We start from the raw sequence: 13882 nt of genomic DNA on the forward strand, positions 1-13882 counted from the left end.
GACTTTTAAAATAATGTTATGTGTGTGTACTGAAAATTGGTGAACTTTAACCATTCTTTTTAATCAAAATACGTCCACAATAATTGAATAGTACGGTGGCCCACAACTGTCACGCACACTATAACACAGAATCACACAATTAAAGAAGGAATTACACAATTAAAGAAGAAATCGCACAATTAAAGAAGAAATTGCATAGGGCCTATAAACAAAAGAAAGCATGAAAATATAAAACGAAATGCACAAATATAAAAGAAATGCGCAATTAAAGAAGAGCTAAGCACAATTAAAGAAGTCCGCAACAAATTCGAAAGCTCCTCGCACAATTAAAGAAGTCCGCAACAAATTCGAAAGCTCCTCGCACAATTAAAGAAGTCCGCAACAAATTCGAAAGCTCCTCGCACAATTAAAGAAGTCCGCAACAAATTTGAAAGTACCTCGCACAATTAATAAAGTACAGTTCAGTATGGAACGCCATCGCTGCCTCCGGCAGCAAATTTTAATTCTATTCGGCTCTTTTACTATTACTTTCGGCTCTTTTAGCATTCAGCGCATTTCTATTCGGCCCATTTACCATTACGTTTGGCTCTTTCTTTCAGCATTCGGCGCATTTCCATTTGGCCCATTTAACATTACGTTTGACTCTTTCAGCATTCGGCCCATTTACCATTACGTTCGGCTCTTTCAGCATTTGGCTATATTTTTTTCGGCCCATTTACCATTACGTTCGGCTTTTTTTAATTCGGCCCTTTTTTATTCGGCTCCTTCTGCATTACGTTCGGCTCTTTTTGATTTGGCCCTTTTTATACGGCGCAATTAAATTCTAACCTTTTACATGGGGTCAAATGGAAGAAAATCAACGGCTGGAAATGAGTCTATGAAAAGTTCATAAAACATATATAGATGCAGCATGTAGAGTGTTTGGTTGGTTGAATTAAATGAATTTGAAGGCTATTTCAATATGACTAATCATTTTATTGACATGATTAATGTGTTAGAGAACTTGCAATTGTCCCACCTTATTGACCATTTTGAGAGAGAAAGGTTTGATTTATGGCCTAGCCTAGTGTCAGCCTAACATTTAATAATAATAATAATTTACCCTTTCTCTCTCACAATTTGTTAAAAGATGAATTAATTTTAGGTTATTCAACACATCTTTAATCGGTTGGCTACTCATGGTTGGCGCCATGATGATGAAATGTTTGTAAACTTTTCATAGACTCATTTCCAGTCGATTTTCTTCCATTTGACCCCATGTCAAAGGTTAGATTTTAATTGCGCCATATAAAAAAATGCCGATTTAAAAGAGCCCAACGTAATGCAGAAAGAGCCGAATAAAAATGGGCCGAATAAAAAATGCGCCGAATGCTGAAAGAGCCGAACGTAATGGTAAATGGGCCGAATAGAAATGCGCCGAATGGTAAAAGAGCCGAACGTAATGGTAAAAGAGCCGAATAGAATTAAAGTTTGCTGCCGGAGGCAGCGATGGCGTTCCATACGGACTACTGTACTCTAATTGTGCGAGGAGCTTTCGAATTTGTTGCGAACTTCTTTAATTGTGCGAGGAGATTTCGAATTTGTTGCGGACTTCTTTAATTGTGCGAGGAGCTTTCGAATTTGTTGCGGACTTCTTTAATTGTGCTTAATAGCTCTTCTTTAATTGCGCGTTTCTTCTTTATTTGTGCATTTCGTTTTATATTTTCATGCTTTCTTTTGTTTATATGCGATTCCTTCTTTAATTGTGTGATTTCTTCTTTAATTGTGTGATTCCTTCTTTAATTGTGTGAATATGATTTATATAGTGTGCGTGACAGTTGTGGGCCACCGTAGAATAGTGATTGTGTGCAACTATGGAAAATACAGTCAATTGGAAATTAAATGTCCAAGCCTAAATTACTTTTACAAAAGCAAAGAAAAAATAAAAACAACTCTCCTTTGGGATGTCTATAGCATAATACGTGTAAAAAGAAAAAGTAGGAAAATATAACTGACCTGTGAATAGAAAAGATTGTAGTCTTACGCACGTCAATGAACAAAGAAGCTGAGGATCAGGAGACAAAGGATGTGACATCTTAAATAAGATCATCGGTACAACAACCATTGTACCAGCAAAGTTATGGTTTAATTATGTATCCTATGAATTTTCAAATCCAGCCCCTCAAAACCTGTGGTTTGTATTTATACAGTACAGAATGCACGGTCTGCACCATACGTTGCCATTCCACTCCACTCGCAACCAGTTCCTCTAAGTTTCCATTCCAAACCCACTCACCACAAGTCAGTTTCCATTCCACACCACTCACCACCAGTTTCACTTAAGTCATCACTTGGTCATAATAAAGTAACACAGTGAATAAAGACAATTTTTCAGTAGACACAAATACAGGCTTTTAATTCTACATTAAGTGCATTGTCAGGTGAACACCCGATTCATTCTTCATCGTATTATTTGTCATAAATGCTCATTTTAACAATTGTTCTAATAATCAATGATGTGCAAGACGATAAAGCAGTGTGAACGACGTTGCCTGGCAAAATGTATCGCTATGGAAACCCCATACATATTCTTCCAAGAAATAATATTAGATAATATAACAAGTTTTAAAAACATTGACTAAAACAAACAAGAAAAACATTTATTATAAGATGGTCCCATAATATTCTGAATAACTTAGAAATATCTATCGACTAGCGCAAGAATAAATAAATGATATAACACACCAGCGATACACAACTTACTAACCTCAAGAGGGTGGTATACATTGTAACTACAGTCATATACCAGCCGTAAGAGGGCAGTATACATATTCTAACTGTCAAGGCTATGATTATGATAACAATATTAATATTAAACATACTGTAAATTACTCAGTCATTAAAAATGTTGCGGAATCAATTATTAAGGAATGTTTTTACTCTTTCAATCTTGATTGTCTAAAGTTTGGTCAATTTCTTTTTTTTCATTTGATTGTCTTTTTTCAAATCCTAAACATTTACAATAATTGTCATATAAATTAGCAGCCATGTCATTGATGACATCATAATATTCACATCACGACCTATTATCAAGTTCATTGAACCCTGATCACATAGAAACTAATTTTTCAAACCATTTACCAAATTCTTATAGAAATTGTCAGTCACAAATAAAGGCAATAATTTGAATTCATGATACCGTATTCATAATGGAAAAAATGTCAAATACAGCAACTTTTTTCACCAGTTTTTACAAAAATCAACAACCTACCTCTATGCCTAGCCTAGTATACTAAATCTAATGTAAGCAAACATCTTATATTTTTCCCACATACCAATGAAAAAAAAAATTAATAAAACAAAATCAGCTTGTCATTCTATTTGAAAGTTTGTCGGTTTTACTTGCAGTCTATCCTCCCTTCTCACGATTACTGCTGAAATTAATGCAATTAACACCAAGTTGCTGCAGTAATACAACTGTAGCTGCTGCAGTAATACAACTCTAGCTGCTGCAGTAATACAACTGTGGCTGCTGCAGTAATACAACCCTAGCTGCTGCAGTAATACAACCCTAGCTGCTGCAGTCGCATTACTGCAGTTGTTGCAGCAATAACTCTTATAGTGTGTTTCTGTTTATTGTACATCAAATGTTGAAGCTATTTACTCTTAATAAACTGAATTCATTTATTTACTGCAGCAAACTACATATGTACTGCAGTAGAAGCTATCCAACATTGGAATGCAACACTGCAGATATCATTCATTAGACGTTGGGTGAATTGGTTCACCATATATTCTCCTAATTTGGGCGTTTACTAATTTTACAATTATTAACATTCAGTCATTTCACAAATAATTCTATTTTAGGAACTACAGTGCAGTGTGAACCTTGCTGGGTGATACCATTGTCGTAGCGGGGGGCTGCTGTGCATTCACTGATCAGCAAAACCTTCAATGTAAGGTTGAATTTCCTGGCAACTGCACACTGATAGCGTTACAAGACAATCACAGATATCTTCATTCAGTATCTTCTTTTATTTGTAATTCTGGCAATTCTTGTTTGGGTCCATTAGGCTAAAAAAATGTTTAAAAATTCAGTTATTGAATCAAATGAAAATGAAATAATAAAATATCTGAAGAACAAAGAAAGAAATACAGTCATGCAAAAAAACACAAGTTGCAAGTTAGCCTGTCTTTTTACAACATAAGTAGGTTGTCCAATCAAGCGCTGGACTGTGATTGGTCAAATTACTACGTTGCACCATAATCTGTCAACAACAACAAATTCTTTGGTGTTGCATTAACAACTGTACTGTAAAATGTAACAGTGTTTTCTTGAAGTCTAAATAAACCCAGTTCATTTTTACCATCCAAAATACCAGACATTATAGAATACTAGACATATTTGGCCAGCCCAAAGGTGTCCAGTATTGGGAGAGTTTACTGTATATATAAACAATGCTAAAACCACAATCAGCCCCAAAAAAGAGAGACTAAATATAAACAAACTATTGAAATAAGATGAAAAAAAAAACACAAATGACAGTCAACTATCCCAAAACCAGACAAAGCTGAACTTTCCAAACATTGTTGGACTTTGACAAATGCTAGATTTCCTAGATTATTTTATTTTTTTGTGATTCTGATTTTGGGAAAGTTGATTGTACAGTTTACACACTAAAAAGAAACAAGGCAACACATGCAAGCTAGGACGAGAACAAAGCAAGTGTAGACACATTGAGTTTAAGCAGCAGTATCTATTGTTTAAGAACTGTTTATTTACCTGCTGAATATACCCACTACATGCAAACTATTTAGCTGCTGGCTGTAAACCCAAAATAAAAACAAAACTAATTTGGTTATCTTATTACATTTAAAATGTATTCTTCATTTATGTTCTAAACATGGGGTACTTTAAAAACGTTTAAAGTAATATGTGGCTGTTTAGAAAGTTGTTAATAACATTAAGCATTTATCTGATGCCTCTTAGGGAAGTCTACAGGGTACTAAATACAAATGGATTAGTGAACAATAAATGTGGTTAATGTTACACACACCACACACACTGTGATCTAATGGGTCAAGAGGATTAACTAACTAAACGATATGAGTTTTCTAAATTTACAATATGTTAATGAGCTTATGAATATGCAGAATGATGTGATGTTTACATTAAAATACAGATGAGGTTTTCAATGTTACCAAGCTAATGAATCTACTAGTTTGACGAGCTCATTAACATACTAATCAGATTTACTACGCAACTCATTAATGAGATCAGTACGTATCTCATTAACATATCAATTAGTACGTATCTCATTAACATATTAATTAGTACGTATCTCATTAACATAATAATTAGTATATATCTCATTAACATATTAATTAGTTCATATCTCATTAACATATTAATTAGTATGTATCTCATTAACATATTAATTAGTATGTATCTCATTAACATATTAGCTAACCTCATCCGAGGCTGGTTTGTCATCCTCCTGCTTGTCCTCTGAAGCAGCTAAGTAGCAGAGAGAAAAACAAATATGATGATGAGCACAAACATAGAGTGAGTTATGTGTACACATGCTAAAGATGCAAGTAACTGACTAACTTTTCCAATTATAGACAACTGCCATTTGTAACAACCAACAAAATTAATTGAATTACATTTTTTAAATAATTGTTTACAAAGTTTGGCATTTAAAAACTGTGAGGAAAATTGTTTGTTAATTTGTTTATATTGATTCAATATGGGGAATTTTTCACAAAATTTAGAAGAGATATGTATAAATCTAATTCTGGCCTTAAGTGTTCTTTAATTGGAGACAGACAAGCAGATTCAATATGTTAGAATAATGCTAGAGGGGAATAATTTGTATACTGAGAATATTGTGCAATGCTGCTTACTGAGAATATTGTGCAATGCTGCTTACTGAGAATATTGTGCAATGCTGCTTACTGTTCGAAAACTAATCTTTATTGTCTGTATACCCTGGGACCAAAGTCCAGGAAAGCTGTATATATACACAGGGACCATGTGATGCCTTTTAATGTTTTGTCATTGTATAAAGATGGAAGCAGTTGGTTTATTGAATACATACTTAGAATAGAAGGTGCGTTATAATACACAAAATAATGAATGTTTTGTATTCATTGAATCTTGTAAACATTCATTATTTGTGTACTATTGAAGGTGTGATGTACTAAAGCTCTGTCTACACTATCAATCTATGTGTGACAACAAATGTGATGTGCCCATAATAATGGATGACATGTCATATCACTACTATATTTGGGCATATCACTACTATATTTGGGCATATCACTACCATATTTGGACACATAAAATTTGTTTTTGTCAAAATAGTTTGATAGTGTACACAGAGTTTAGGACAAGAGAAGGTGTGATGTACAAGTGTATAGGTGAAATAGTATGTTAAATAGCAAGTTTGTGTTACTGGACATACAGATGGTGTAACAGAAAACTACATATAATGAGTGATCAGATATGTGAGCTTCTATTCATTTAGTCAATGTTTTGTTATTAAGAGATACTGTGAAATGTATTGATAAGTGTACATACAATACACATTCTATTACACACAATGTACATACCTTCTGATTTTTCTTGCCTGCAAAATAAAAAAAAAAATTGTTTATTTTAAATAAACATGAAAAGATCGTTTATTTGGACAAACTCGCATTTAGCCTAAGATTCTTCCACACTATCTGAAGGCTAACGTTATTAGCCTTCTGTTCTTAGGGTACAGGACTCATAACAATGTGTAGTGAAAGCACATATATACAAAACACCACTGGTGATATGTTGTCTCAACTTACGCAGGGTAATCTTTGACCTCGTCCACAGTGATGTCTGGATTCTCCTCAGTATCTCCCTCAATACTGACATCAATCCCACTCTTTGCTAAAAGTTGGTTGACTTCTTCTACCAATTCTACAAAACAAACACCTAGAACTTTAAGATCAAGTACTTAATGTCCATCTAAAAATATGTTAATGACAGTTAATTGTTGGTTGGACCAAGATGACTGATCAAGTATTTTATCGTAATGTTTTGTTTTTTGGGGGTTTTTTGTGTGAAAAGGTTGGGAAAGATGCAAGCATACTGTCTTCTTACTCGGCAAGTGTCACCTTGACAAGGTGTTCAAAAGTTCTAACATCAACTATGATGACATATATAATAGTTCTGGAAATCCCCTTATTATCCCAATATATAAAATATAAGTTGCTGGATTTTATCCAAGCAACTTGAACCCCTAGACTACTGAAGATAGTAGAATGACACCTGTAAATAGCATGCTGTAAAATGTGGCATGCTATAACCAAGATCATGCTGACATTTCATAGGTTTCCAATCAATTTACAATCATTCATTCTATAATGAATATGTATATCATGCAGCCTAGAACATAGGCTTGGTAGCTTTGTCTGGAAAGTCTAGGTCCTAAAGTTCCTGGTATTCTTTCAGACTATCAATTCAATGGCGTGTCCAAAGTGTGCGATAAGTGTGCTCATGCAAACATCGTTGTTTAATTTATTATCTGTTTAAATTTCTTTTGGAAGAAGAGGAGCTTCTGTTCCTAATACAGCAATGTAACATCTTTTGGTAACCACCAGATTCAATGTGTAAATTAAGTGTACCAGCCATGCAGTTATTCACAATGGTGAATTGTGTTGTGGGACAGTTTATTACCAACCAACAAGACCAGTGAATTGTGTATGGACACAAATTGTAGTGCATATTTATATAAATTACCTAATCATTCAAGATTTAAAGACCAGTGAATTGTATGTGGACACAAATTGTAGTGCAGATTTATATAAATTACTTAATTTAAATTACGCCTTAATCATTCCAGACAAGTGAATTATGTGTGAACACACATTTTGTAGTGAAACCTCATATTAGTGTAAATTAGATACTTGCAGTGGATCATGTGAACACAGGTACTACCTGGGTAAATGATTAAAAACCACCATGCAAGAACTCAAGGCCAGATTGTGTGAAAACAAGTACATTAGACTACTTGATTGAATTGTGTGTGAAACCATGATGAAACAAGTAATCATTTTGCAAGAACAAACATCATACAGAATGTGTGTGTGAACAGGACTATAATCACTATATGTAATAACAGTTCTTAGGATAGAAAATCTGAGAGACAGTCATACCCCTATAATATTTTATACTCTGATAATGATGGTAGAACATCCTTTTGATGACATAGATATTTTTGTCTCAAGATACAAGTATTATACATGCAAATATTAATAGTAAAAAGAGTTTAATTCAGTTAAAAAATGTACATTATTAGTAAAATCAAGACCATGCATATTGTTGTTGGATGAATACATCAGGTTCTTGTTAGTTGGGTACATATACACAGGTTAAAATGACATCAGAAATTAACACAGATGGAAAGCAACTGTAATAATGTTAGTCCATGAGTTGCACACTTAGCTGGATTAACATTAAATGCTATATTCAAAGAAATAAAACAGATTCTTCATTATATTTTAAGGGGTGTTTATCACATTTGGAATATAGCATTTATTATTTTATCCAGGTAAGTAGTTTTCAGGCAATTGTGTGGATGAAAAGGTTGAAGCTGGTAGAATTGAAGAGAGTAGTTAATGAGGAGGAATGTTAGCATTTCACCTAGAGGATCTACATCGTCTGCATTTGTTTCACCATCTGTTAATTTATTCTTTTCAAGCAACTTTGCGACCTCGTTTATATAATCTGTAGAAAGAAAATGTTGGAGGAAAGAGAAACACATGAATGCTGCATTTCAAGCGAGGGCAGCAGAAGATGACAATTCAATCTGCTTTTGATTTTAGGTAATGCGTGGACGAAGCAATGTTGTGAAATGAAGTAAAAATGTTAACATTAATTAATGGATCTGTAAACACATGGTTACATTAAATAATGGATCTGTAACACATGGTTACATTAATTAATGGATCTGTAACACATGGTTACATTAATTAATGGATCTGTAAACACATGGTTACATTAATTAATGGATCTGTAACACATGGTTACATTAATTAATGGATCTGTAACACATGGTAACATTAATTAATGGATCTGTAACACATGGTTACATTAATTAATGGATCTGTAACACATGGTTACATTAATTAATGGATCTGTAACACATGGTTACATTAATTAATGGATCTGTAACACATGGTTACATTAATTAATGGATCTGTAACACATGGTTACATTAATTAATGGATCTGTAACACATGGTTACATTAATTAATGGATCTGTAACACATGGTTTCATCATTCATGTTTCAATGTATTCAGGGTGAAAGGAAAGGTGAGGATATCTTCACAGGTTGTAATGTGCCCCCAAAGAACGTGCTTGACAGACAGGTGCCATATGAGGTATGAATTTAAGCCACAAGGGGTGCATTGTGGTGACGTTTGAGTATGATAGTGCCTACTAAGAACTTTTTGTGAATGAATCAGAATTTAAAAAAAAAAAATCTGAAGAATATTTTTAAATGTGTATACAATTAATGTATTAAAAATTATGATTTTTCTTTTGTAAAAAAGACATGTAAGTCACTCACTATAGTAACCTAAGTAAGATGCAAGTAAGTCTATTCTATAAGGGAAGGATAAGCAGGATTGGTTACTATGGTAATAAAGCCACTCAATTTACCATCTGCAGACTGCTCTTTGGCATCATCACTGGCAGCGATATCCCCAGCAGTTATCTCTGGTGTTTCTTCTTCCTTTTTCTCCTCAACCTCTTTCTTCTCCTCTTCGTCCGTTTTCTTTTCTTCTTCTGCCGGTTTCTCCTCTATCGTTTCAGCTGCAGGAGTTGCTGCTGCTGAGTCACCTTCTGCAGCTTCTTTGGGTTCTTCAGCTGCTGGTTCTGGCTCTGGTTCAACTGGTTTTGGCCTCATGCCTTCTGGCAGCTCTAACATGCACATTGGTCGAGTTACATTACGAGCAGACAAGGAGAACCTGCAAGACAATAAGGATATTAACAGTTCAAAAGATGACAAGTCACATGCAATATAATATCATTATACTAGACGAAAGGTATAATGTTACCCTCTAGCTGTTTAGCTTCCTGCTTGTTTATTTTGTTAGGATGATAATAATGCTGATATTGAGAACAGTAGTAATGAAAACAAATGATAGGAAACATCCATTAAATGTGAGATTGATAAGAACAAATCGGGCCGTCTACGGGTTCCTAGAGATTTCAAATTCCACACATAGTTTTAACTCAAAGATTGTTAGATCAAAGCACAAAGCCAATATATTTTTTGCAGTAGCTTTTAATTATAATTTTAACCTAAATACAACAATTTTTATTTGGAATTGATGTACTGTATGCTTTAATGTATCTTGTTTTTTGGTAATTGTAATTTCATCTATTGTAATTATGAATGTTTTGTTTTATGTGGAACAAATAAAGATTTGAATTGTACTAACCTTTCATACTCTGACGGTGACAGCAGGTAGAATCCCTCACCCTTCGATGTAAAGGTAAGTGATGATATTCCTTGTACGTTGCCTTTACTGATGGCGGTGTTTACGCATTGCTTTCTTAAATATGGGATACTTAGTACAGACAGGTCACCAAGGTTCGTTAAACATGTCACACAGTTCTCAGATACATTGTCATCTACAAATAAATGCACAAAACCGATCAAAAAAACACAATATAGCAATCTTAATGTTATTTCATGTTTGCATGTGAACAGCATGGTCACACAAAGCAAATAATATATCAACAATAAGTATTTCAAAACAAAACATATATTTTATATTAAGTAGACAAAAAACACTTAATGTTTTCACAGTGTATTAACACTATACCTACCAAACACAAAATTATGTTCTATTTAAGCAATACAACTGCAATTCTACTTTATTGTGTCGTGTTTGAAATAAAATAAACATCAATATCAACAACTGACTTACCTTTTATGCTACGGAAATTAATAAATGCTACTTTGCGTACTTTAGCGCCGTCCATAGCCGTCAGTTTGTACTTCTGTATGGGCCTCAATTTGGGGAGAGAGAACACCTGAGAAGAAAGATATAAATTGTGAAGCCATTGTTACAGAATTCAAAATCAGATAAGCAATTATAACAAAATAAAACAAGTATACAATACAAAAACACAGGACACCATTCTCCTAATTACAGAATGACATAAAGGCATTGATCATGTGATGTGAAGGAGTACACCACAGGCTAAACTTGATCAGTCATTTGTAAACGTATGAACTAGTTTTGCTTGAATTACGTTGATACTTGAAAATTGTGCTTTTTTTTTTACAAACAGGTGCTGGATTCTTTGGAGGAAAGTAATATTATGCTTAACACAATGAACCCTGAAAAGAACACTTGTAAGATGGGGATATCTGCATTATTTGTTATACATGGTATACAATTACTGTATTACGATTGGAGTGGGCCTCCTAACAATACAACGAAATCAAAGCGGATGGACCATACCTTAAACTGTTCTTCTGAGCATATTATCAGACTATTCTTAGCCATATTAGCTGGTTTTGTTCTTTCATTTTTTACATCTATTGGGTCTGGTAATGGGTACGCATCATCATCTACAACAACCAATGATACCACAGGTGCTCCGTGCTTCAATTTAATTTCTTTGCCTGAAATTGAAATGTTAAAAAAATGATATTAAAGAAAAATTTCATAGATCAGCCTTTACTTACACTGGATCTAATTTTATCAAGTGTTATTTTATTTATTGCAAGGTGTTCTTAAAAAGGAACTTACAAATTTCTGCAGTGACCTCTGACCCCTCACGTTTCTCTTCCTCAGGCACTTCAACATTAAAGATATACACATGTCCTGCGTTGCTTCCGACCCACAAGGTATCGTTGGCAGATTCTGAATCACGAATAAAGGTTTTGGTAAAGTAGAGACAGCGCACCATACTCGTCATTGATTCGTCTGTTCCTCTAGCTTCAATCTTGCGCTCCGCAGAAGTGACCTCTTCTTGTTTTGGGCTTTCCTGTTTCTTTGGTTCTGGGGTAGCCGCCTAAAAATAGAACAATAACATTGTAATTTGAATAATACAGAAATGTGGTATTGTTAAATGTGAATGCTATATTTATTGTATATCACATGAACTGAACAACTGAATTGAATATAGTTTATTAAGGGTGAAAATATATGTAACAAATTTAGGCTAGTTCCCTCACCAAGCACATATCACTTAAGATGAGCACTTTATTTACCTTTTCAGCAGGAGCATCCAGGTCTGTTGTAGGTACTCCTTCCTCTTGTACTTTCTTATCCTCTGCTTTCTTCTCTTCTCTACGTTCGCGACTCTTGCTTTGTTTTTTGCCACGCCCTTTACGCATCCTCCTGATGGTTGCACGTAGCGACTTCTTCACAGACTTTCGTTTTGATAGCTGTTCACCAGCTGCAGATAAATCCAGTGGGTTGAGTGTGCACTGATTGGTTACAACCTTTTTGTGTATACTATCAATTAAGGCAAACCCATGACTGGTACCAACAGCAGTCACACCCCATGTTGTTTGTACTGCGAGGGCTGTAATTGCGGCTGGTGGCGTGCATTGCGCAATGAATACAGGTTGGAATCCTGCCGCTGTTGTGACTGCATCTTCTTGAATTGGCAGTGCTTCATGGCCCTTCCATACAAATTTGTCTTGTTCACCTACAATTTGTACCTTGCATGTCTAAAAATATGAAATAAATTACTTTACAATATTGTCTTTTAGTCATTGATATTAAGAAATTACTGAACTCAAAGGAAAAGGAAAGGATTCAATAGTAGATGTTTTATCACATCATATGGTGATCATTTATGGTGATTATTTTTTATTATTATTATTATATCAAAATTTATAAAGCGTCAATTCAAAGACCGAGGTACAAAATCAAAGGCGCTGGGCATATTAGTGGTCGAAAAAATGAGTTTTGAGCAATTTTTTAAATAAGGCAACAGAAGAGCAGTGTTTAATTTGTGGGGGGAGTGAATTCCAGAGTGTGGGTGCAGCAAAAGAAAACGATCTATGACCAAAGGTTTTAGTGGCTATGCGTGGAACAGAGAGTAAAAAATCATCAGATGATCTAAGAGTTCGTCCAGGAACATGATGATTAATTGACGGATGTAAGCAGGTTGGTTGAAAAGAAGTGCTTTAAAAGTAAGGAGCAAGATTTTAAATTTGATTCGATTGTCAATGGGGAGCCAGTGAAGTTCTCGAAGAACAGGTGAAATGTGAGAGCGACGGTTAGTGAACGTAATGATACGAGCAGCCGAGTTCTGTAGTCGTTGAAGACGATTAATTTGAAAATTCGGAAGGGCATAGAACAGAGAATTGCAATAATCAAGACGAGAAGAGATAAAACCATGAATGATAGAGGATGTGGAGCGTATCAAAAGAAAACGTCGAATGTGTGCAATATTGCGAAGATAAAAGTTTACTGATTTAGTAATATAACTGATGTGTGCTTGCATGTTTAGAGATTCGTCAAGTAAGTTTTATACCAAGATTAGTAACTAATTGAAACGGATGTATGAGTGATGAGCCAATAGTAATAAAATGGGGTGCTATTTTGGTACGAATATGATTAGTACAGAAAATGATGTATTCAGATTTATTATCATTTAATTTGAGGAGATTGGTTGAAAGCCAGGTATGGATGTCTTTAAGGCAATTCTCAAGGCGTTCAATAACAATAAGTAGATTATGTGGATCAAAAGGAATATACAACTGAATATCATCAGCGTAGAAATGATAAGAGATGTTGAGATATGTATAAGAGAAAAGAATCGGGCTAAGGATGGATCCTTGAGGGACTCCGCAATCCATATATTTAGGCGACGATCTAACACCAACT

General features: G+C 34.4%; 1 protein-coding gene across 6 annotated transcripts in view; it reads right to left on the reverse strand.

The window, feature by feature from the left end:
- Positions 1-2366: 2366 nt before the first annotated feature.
- Positions 2367-13882, reverse strand: part of LOC140052046 (lethal(2) giant larvae protein homolog 1-like) — a 41011-nt gene continuing 29495 nt past the window's right edge. For 3 of the 6 annotated variants that reach the window (XM_072097446.1, XM_072097429.1, XM_072097438.1), the window contains exons 15-25: positions 12253-12717; positions 11789-12053; positions 11498-11661; positions 10958-11063; positions 10466-10658; positions 9681-9988; positions 8660-8743; positions 6820-6934; positions 6595-6611; positions 5451-5497; positions 2367-4053 (exon numbers count right to left, since the gene is read on the reverse strand). In XM_072097446.1, coding sequence (XP_071953547.1) covers positions 3997-4053; positions 5451-5497; positions 6595-6611; positions 6820-6934; positions 8660-8743; positions 9681-9988; positions 10466-10658; positions 10958-11063; positions 11498-11661; positions 11789-12053; positions 12253-12717 — 1821 coding nt within the window. In that variant the 3' untranslated portion in view covers positions 2367-3996. Of the gene's footprint in view, positions 4054-4762; positions 4805-5450; positions 5498-6594; positions 6612-6819; positions 6935-8659; positions 8744-9680; positions 9989-10465; positions 10659-10957; positions 11064-11497; positions 11662-11788; positions 12054-12252; positions 12718-13882 lie in introns of all 6 variants that reach the window. The other 3 variants (XM_072097453.1, XM_072097469.1, XM_072097462.1) reach the window with 3 other exon arrangements.

This window comes from Antedon mediterranea, chromosome 1 (assembly GCF_964355755.1).
Source record: "Antedon mediterranea chromosome 1, ecAntMedi1.1, whole genome shotgun sequence".
NCBI classification, from domain to species: domain Eukaryota; kingdom Metazoa; phylum Echinodermata; class Crinoidea; order Comatulida; family Antedonidae; genus Antedon; species Antedon mediterranea.